This window comes from Hordeum vulgare, chromosome 7H (assembly GCF_904849725.1).
Source record: "Hordeum vulgare subsp. vulgare chromosome 7H, MorexV3_pseudomolecules_assembly, whole genome shotgun sequence".
Classification (NCBI taxonomy): domain Eukaryota; kingdom Viridiplantae; phylum Streptophyta; class Magnoliopsida; order Poales; family Poaceae; genus Hordeum; species Hordeum vulgare.
In genome coordinates, this window is record NC_058524.1 from 27,733,456 (window position 1) to 27,740,927 (window position 7,472).

Sequence of the window (7,472 nt, forward strand, 5' to 3'; positions counted from 1 at the left end):
TTGCCATCTTTTCCGTTCTTTTCTTTTTTCTAACCGTCTTTATGTTGTGTGTTTTTCTTGCCCTTTACTTTTTTCCTTTCACAGGGCGACTTTGCCAACAATCTCCCGCGATAGTGGTGGTGTTCTCTGTTTCTAAGCCTGTTGGATGGACATGAAGAGAAGAAGAGAGGCTCATCTTTACAAAAAGAAATTAGTTTCGTCTAGATCATTTTTGTTAGTGCAATGGATTGTGGAACGGTTGAGGAAGTTGTCCTTGGTTGTACGTGCACATTATATCTGTTGTAAATGGGGTCCACTTCTTTTTAGTATTTGTTTTGTCTTTCCTATTAACTCACAGGCAAGGGGTGTGTGTTCATTATTCCATATATTTGCTATAATTACATATGTTCATTCTTCAACTTGTGAGATACAATCTTTTCTTAACTCTGATTTTTTTTATAACTACCTTAGTAGATTCAGAATTCAGCTTATTCTAGTGTTTTTCTAGTGATATGATTTTTTTTCCTATTTTCATTCTAGTATATCTTGAGGTTTATGTGCAGCAGTGTAGTATTTTGTACCAAAGTTCTCCGGGCTGTAGTATTTGAACTTAGCATCTTATTTCTTTCTTTTTTATGCTTAGTTTCAGAAGTGGAACTAGTAGTATTTTACTCATTTTATCAATCTACATTATCATTGTGATCATGTTTTTATAATTTTTTTGGTTAGTCATATTGCCTTTCATGATCATAGTCAAAAAAAAAATTGTTTTCCATTTTTTTTCTAGCGGATGTTTTCTTAGTGTGTGAATACTGGTTTTTTTAGATATGTTTTTGCTTCAGATTGTTTATTGTATACCCAAGTATCAGGTTTTATTAGGATGAGCCTAGGTTATGTATATGCAGTATATTTTTTGTTCTTGCTGTGAGTAGGGAAAATCAGTTTTCTTTGTTCATTTTTTACTTGTAGATAGCTGGAAAAATTATGTTTTGCCCCAAAGGAAAAACATGCAGCATTTCTTATTATTGGTCTGATTTTATGAATTCGATTAGTTCGATTCATGTTTTTACCTCTGCGATTTATCAGTATCATGAGCAGTGACTATGGAGGCCTTGTTTAGTATCAGTATAATGGTGGAGCGCACAAGAGTTTTTTGGAGCTTCGTGCTTAAGTTTTCCATCTTCAGTATATCAATTTTATTCTGCATATGTTTTATACGTTCATTTATTAGTCAAGCAATAACGAAAAACACACACACATTCTGCATGTAATTTAGTCTAAAATACACACATTTGTGCTTATTCTGCAGTTCAAATAAGCTAATCCAGAATATGTAGACATGTTTTCTCTCTCAATATTTTTTTACACGAAGTTCATGCAATCACCAATCTAAATAGTCTTCTCTACTCCTTTTCTCCATCCACGCAGGGTACGAGCAGAGGGAGATTGAGTGGCACAGCAGGAGCAACTTCATTGATGCACTTGAATATTCATATCGGTAGGTAAGTTGCTGGTGATGGTCTCTTTGTTGTTTCCACTCCCAGAATAGTTTCGCCCTGTAATATATGTCAAAGGGTTATTTCATGACAGTCAATAACACTACATTTTTTTGCAGTTTTTATATGAGTGAGTTTTTGATATAACTAAGTGTTATACTTTAATTCAATAGGTTTTTGAGGAAATCACCTGCATCAGCTGTTTTTGTCTGGTTTGCTTTCCTCGATCTCTTCTTTTTCGGGAATTCGTACACCTTATCCAGATTAGTGCATTTCCTTTTTGTGTGAGTTGGATCATGACAGTGGCTGCACTTGTAGAATGTCTTGGTTTTTATGCGTTCTTGTATTGTCATCAATCGTGGGCGACCTTTTGTGTGAGCCTTGTCAGGATTCAGTAGCTCAACAGTCGAATTGCTGTTCCCACTCTGTACCATAGCTGTTAGTGTCCCTATTGTCCTGTTGGACTTGCTGCACTCCTCTGTTTGCTCTCCTTGCTCATCCACTTCATCTTCTCCTTCCATGTCCATATCAATCAAGTCTTGTTGAATTCTGACCATTGCTGATAGTAGGTGCTCAAATTTCCGTTGACTCTTTGATGCGTTTGAGCCAAGCTCCATTAGCTTCATCCCTAGGACATTGTACCTTAGTTGATCATTATCTAATTTCAGTGGAATCGCCTTGGGTTTATTCATTTTCTTGCCTTCCTTTCTCCATCTGTCTATTATGTATTTGTCTGGTATCTTATCCACCTCAAGATGCAACATCACTTTCAGAATATGACAGCACAAAATGCCATCCTTTTCAAACTTGCAACAAATGCAGGAGTAGTCGTCCTGGTCAGCATCCACTTGCACCACATAAAGCCTTGCCCTATGTTCTTGTTTGTAGTAATTCTTTGCCTGGTATACCATGTATAGCTTCATACTTTCCTCTTCTCTGATTTGCAGTCTTGTTACATCATTGAGGATGATTTGAAATTTCCTAAAGATGCTTATGTTGTACAGATTGTGTGCTTGTCTCTCGATGTAATACTTAGTAGTAAATTTTTTCCAAGAAACTTTCTTGTGCGTTGCATTATGGTCGAGCTCATCCTCATTTGCATGGATGTTGTCTAGTATTCTCTGGTATTCTCGCAAGAAGCTTGTCATGCTGAACTGTGCACCAACCCCTTTCTTGAACAAAGCATTTGTGCCCTCACTCCTGCTGTTGTTTGGATGAATGGGAAAAACTTTGTCTTGAAGTACACTGGCACAAACTTTTTTCTTGTTTTCCACATGTCTTGGAAAAATTTCACCTCACCCACATTGTAAGTTTCAATCATTGTTTGCCATAGTGTTTCAAATTCTTTCTCTGTCAATGAGTTATTGACTATGTCGTAAAAGTCCTCATACAGCCCTTGATTCAGTTGAAACACTCTGCACATTTGTTCTTCAGCTTTCTTCATGACATGGAACAAGCATGTTCTGTGTGTTGCTTGTGGAAACACATATTTTATTGCGCTTTCCATTGCTTTGTCCTGGTCAGTAATTATTGATTTTGGTGCCTTCCCTCCCATTGCTGCCAAGAACTGTTGGAACAACCACTTGAATGTGTTAGCAGTCTCGTTGACAATAAGAGCACATGCAAACAAGTATGTCTTCCCATGTGGAGAAATACCAACAAATGGTGCAAACGGCAAGTTGTACTTGTTGGTTAGGAATGTTGTGTCAAAGCTGATGCAGTCCCCATACTCTTGGTACATTGTTCTAGATCTAGCATCTGTCCAAAAAACGCTCCTGACCTTGTTTTTTGCATCTACTTCCATTGAGTAGCAAAATCCAGGGCTCTCAGCTTGTTTCTTCTGGAAGTACTGCTGCACTTCCATGACATCACTGTTTTCCAATTCTCTGTTTATTGTTGTACCATAGTTACCCACTTTCCTTTTGTTGTATGGTAGCTTGTCCATTCCTCCTCTTATGTATGCCAACACTGCCACTATTTTCCTTGTAGGAATGTTGCACCTTTTCATTGTTCTGATCAAGGCTTTCTCTTCATCAGACATGTAAACATGAGATCGAAAAAACCTACTTCCAGGGTTGAGATCATGGTTATGATCAAGATTGAGGTTAGTTATACGCCATCTTCCATCTTTCAAAGCGACTATCATTTGCGCTTTGCAATCTGTCTTTGCTATGACAGTGCTTTTTCTGTGTACTATCAAGTTTTCTCTCTCAGTCTCTGTATTATGCCCATATTTGTTGCATTTTAGTGTTACCCTTACAACCTCTCCATTCCTTTTTTTGCTGGTTGTGCGGGCAGTCGACACGACTGATATGGAGAAACCAGCTACAAAGGCATAGAAGTTTAAGAACTTTTGAGCTTCTTCCCTCGTGGAAAATTGCATCCCCGTTTTAGGTTTGAGCTCACTATCAATTGATCGGTCATTTCCTCCTTCTGCGGCCCATCTTTCATTTTCCAAAAATTCGTCTATGGTTTCTTCATTGATATCATTGTTTTCATTCTCGCTGTTTGGAACTTGCAAGCAGCATGCATTTGTTGATGTTTCTGCCTCTCGAGACTCTCTGGAGGAACCATCATCAACATATGTTGGCGAGTCGAGATTCCAGGTATGATTTTGCTCTCTCTCAAAAGCCCCTCTTGTTCCTTCATTGTTTCTGTCAACCTGCATTGTGTATAGTTTTGGGGGGTTAATCAACAAATGCGTGTCAAATTATTTCCTCCTTTTTTCTCTTAAATTGTTCATTAGAAAACATTTTCTCTTACCTGATCCAAGAGAATATCATCAAAGAGGGTTGGCTTCCATGGATCCAAGAGAATATCATGAAAAGTTGTTGTTTGTGCATCCACACCCTCCAATTGCACTGGAGAATTGTCTTGGTCTTCAACAAAGTCACCCAACATGCATAAATCCTGAATAAAAGGAAACATTTTAATTCTATCCGCACATCCTTTTTTGCTATTTTTTCCTCATTTGTTATAAGTTTTACATTTTTTTCTATTCCCCCGTTTGTTTTTATTGATTTTCAACACGCTTACCTCATGGCTTGTTTTCTTGTTCTCGTTGATGCCCCCAGTCTTTGTTTGGTGTAATTGCAGCAGAGGTTCACCCCCATCATTTGTTTGACCATTGTCAGTATCGCTCGAGCACGACTCCCGCCCCTGCACATGAGTTTTAACATGGTTTATCGTATTTTTCATCTGTATTGTTTTTTAACATATTTTTTCCAGATTTTTTTATCACCTGGGTATTGATTGTCTCATAGCCTCCATTTATGTCAATATAACCCTTCAACAGCGCCACATAAGAGAAGTTCGGCTGTTTCATGCACAATTTTTTTGTTCTATTAGTTGCACACAAGGTTGAAGGCATATGAAATTGAAATAAATTTTTTACCACTCCTCTTTTTACCTCCATGAATAGAGCTTCCTGGCTTCCAATGCATATATCTTGCATGTCCTCATTCGCACCGCTATTGACCTGCAAAATCCAGTGATTTTTTAGATAGAACATGAACTAAATAAGAGATATGTGAGGAAGAAGCAGACGACATATATTTTATTCTTTCAGTTTATCAGGTTTTCATTTTATTTTTTATCTTAATATTGTTCAGTTAGCTTTCGATCAATCGATCATATATTTTCATTGTATGTCTGTTTTTTTTAGTATTTGTTCATTACCATTTCATCATTGTTTATTTCATTATTCTGTTTTCATCAGTATTGCCGCTCGCAAGCTAGCGATTATTTTTTAGATATCCATGTCCATAGTTATTCAGTTATCATTTTTCAGTTAGCTTTCTGAGTACATATGTCATCTTCAGTTTCAGATTTCACTATTCCATACTGCTTATTCTGTCATTTTTAGTTTCAATCATCTTCAGTCCATGTTTCTTTCAGTTATTCAGAGATTTATTCACTTTTAGATTTTTGTTTTCCCAGTACATATGTCGTGTGTCTTCTTCAGTTTCAGTTTTAGATTTCGGTTCAGTGCGAGTTTAAGTCTTATTCCGGTTTCAGTCATCTGTATCATATTTTGTTCATCGGTCTGTCGGCATGTTTTATTATTTCTCATCAGTGTGTATGTTTTATTAATTTAATACTCTTTCTTTCCATATCAGTATAGTTTTACTTAGTAATTTCAGTTTTGGTTTAGTTTTTACATTTTTGTCCTCTCATTATTGTCAGATATATTTTCAGTTTAAACTTTTCAGTTTTAGTTATCTACCTAGCAGTTTAGTTCAGAGTTAGGCATAGTTAGGTACAGTTTAGGTTAAGTCCATTCTAGCTTTGTGCTTTGTACTCATGTCTTCAGTGATTTGTCACCTTTAATTAGTTTTGTAGTTCATTCACCTTTATTGTGTTTTAATTCATAGGTATGTTCCCCTTTTCTTTTTTTCATTTCTGATATTGGACACTTAATTAGGGCAGGGTGACGAGGCAAACAAAATAATTAATGTACCAGTGTTTTAGTATTTCAGTTTTGAATTCTAGTTTCCTCATGATTTCACAATTTCATTAGAGTGATTTTGTTTGCTGTATGAACACATTCAGTCACATTCAGTCACCCCCTACATTCAGTCACCCCCTACATTTTTTTCTAGGTAAAATATGAACACATAGCACATGTCTTTCTCTGAATTTTCAGATTTTATTCACAGTTTTGAAAGATTTCTTTGGTAAGGGAAAGTATGCAACTAGTGGGGGCGAGAGGGGGTGTACCTTAGTTTGGGCATGGTCAGTATGCGGCGGCTCCAAGTATCCCAGATCTGGATCGCAAGGATCCATGTCTTCTCCCCCGTCAGCCCCTGCACAAAGCTTTTACTTGCAGAAGAAGAAGGTGATCGGGATGAAAGCCTTTTGGACTGGGGTGGGGAGATTGGAGATCGGGGGCCAACCCAGTTCGCTAAACAGGTGAGACACAGGGGTGGTGGGCAGGGCTCGGTGGGCAGCCTACACGTTTTTGTGTTAACGGGTCCGCTAGGAGCCCAATAGGCTTGGGCAGATTTTTGACCTGAAGCATGAAAGAAAACAAACGTTTTTCTGTACTGATGAAGCAGGAAAGAAAAGAAACATACTTAGACACGTGTCAATCAGCTACTGGAACAAAAAACGACCTGACATGAATTTAAAAACAGACGACTGTTCATTAGTCACTCCCAATAAAAAATACAACTTTTTTGGGGCACATAGTTTGCACACTAACATAAATGAACATATGTGTTAGAAGTATATTTTTTGTATATATCGATACTCCTTTCTACTGCAGAAAGAATACATAGTACCCCCAAAGTATATTTTTCCAAACTATATACATCCCTGTCCATACTACATACTCCCATACATTTTTTTGGAATATGCTATACCATGCTATTTTTTGGAAATATACTACCATACTACATACTATTATTTTCAGCGGCATGTATTCCTCGGTCCATACTACATACTACCATACGATATATCGGAATATATGACCAGACTATTTTTTGGAAATATACTACCATACTACATATTACATACTATTTTTTTGCATATAGTATAAAAAGTTAGTGGCTATAGTACTTATTCAAGAGCATATACTATAATTTATTCAAACGTATGGGATCAATGTAGATAGAATATCTGTGAGACCATGCAGTAGTTTTGCCAACGGAGCTAACACGTACTAATCCATCTTGTGAGATGCGGTGCATGCATTCCGGAAAAAAGAAAAAGATGTGGTGCAAGCAGCCAACAAATTAGCCAGTCGCTAGCTAATCCTGCGGATCCAATTAATTCGCGTGTCCATAATGAAGCTCATACCCATTAATCCAATTAACTGTGCGTGGGATGGGAGGGACAGATGGCAAAAGGATAAGTAGGTGGTAACTACCACCTAGTGGTAGATTAAATTTATCCCATCCGAGATAATTTTACGATTAATTTTTACAAAAAAATTACTTTTGAAATACAAATAGTTACATTTATATTGATGCACAACGTAAAATTTGACAAAAGAAA

At 37.0% G+C, this 7,472-nt stretch overlaps 2 protein-coding genes across 2 annotated transcripts; both read right to left on the reverse strand.

Moving 5' to 3' along the window:
- Positions 1-1,250: 1,250 nt before the first annotated feature.
- On the reverse strand, positions 1,251-2,293 carry LOC123409115. Its single transcript, XM_045102098.1, has 2 exons — positions 1,666-2,293; positions 1,251-1,535 (listed from the first exon to the last, which is right to left on the reverse strand). The coding sequence occupies exons 1-2, from the start codon at positions 2,237-2,239 to the stop codon at positions 1,450-1,452; spliced, it is 660 nt and encodes a 219-aa protein (XP_044958033.1). The 5' UTR covers positions 2,240-2,293; the 3' UTR covers positions 1,251-1,449.
- Positions 2,294-2,619: 326 nt separating this feature from the next.
- LOC123408098 (protein FAR1-RELATED SEQUENCE 5-like) lies at positions 2,620-6,316 on the reverse strand. Its single transcript, XM_045101293.1, has 6 exons — positions 6,195-6,316; positions 4,885-4,953; positions 4,717-4,791; positions 4,512-4,634; positions 4,239-4,385; positions 2,620-4,137 (listed from the first exon to the last, which is right to left on the reverse strand). Exons 1-6 carry the CDS (start codon positions 6,258-6,260, stop codon positions 2,620-2,622), a joined length of 1,998 nt encoding a protein of 665 aa, XP_044957228.1. The 5' UTR covers positions 6,261-6,316.
- Positions 6,317-7,472: the final 1,156 nt, after the last annotated feature.

Bases quoted from the DNA above. Each gene is read 5' to 3' on its own strand.
- LOC123409115 (XM_045102098.1), bottom strand. From the start codon at position 2,239: ATGTTGCATCTTGAGGTGGATAAGATACCAGACAAATACATAATAGAC. The intron at 1,536-1,665 runs GTGATTTCCTCA...CATATATTACAG, and splicing joins GACAAAAACAGCTGATGCAG to GGCGAAACTATTCTGGGAGT.
- LOC123408098 (XM_045101293.1), bottom strand. From the start codon at position 6,260: ATGGATCCTTGCGATCCAGATCTGGGATACTTGGAGCCGCCGCATACT. The intron at 4,792-4,884 runs GTAAAAAGAGGA...TGCATGAAACAG, and splicing joins AGGAAGCTCTATTCATGGAG to CCGAACTTCTCTTATGTGGC. The intron at 4,138-4,238 runs GTAAGAGAAAAT...TACACAATGCAG, and splicing joins ATGATATTCTCTTGGATCAG to GTTGACAGAAACAATGAAGG.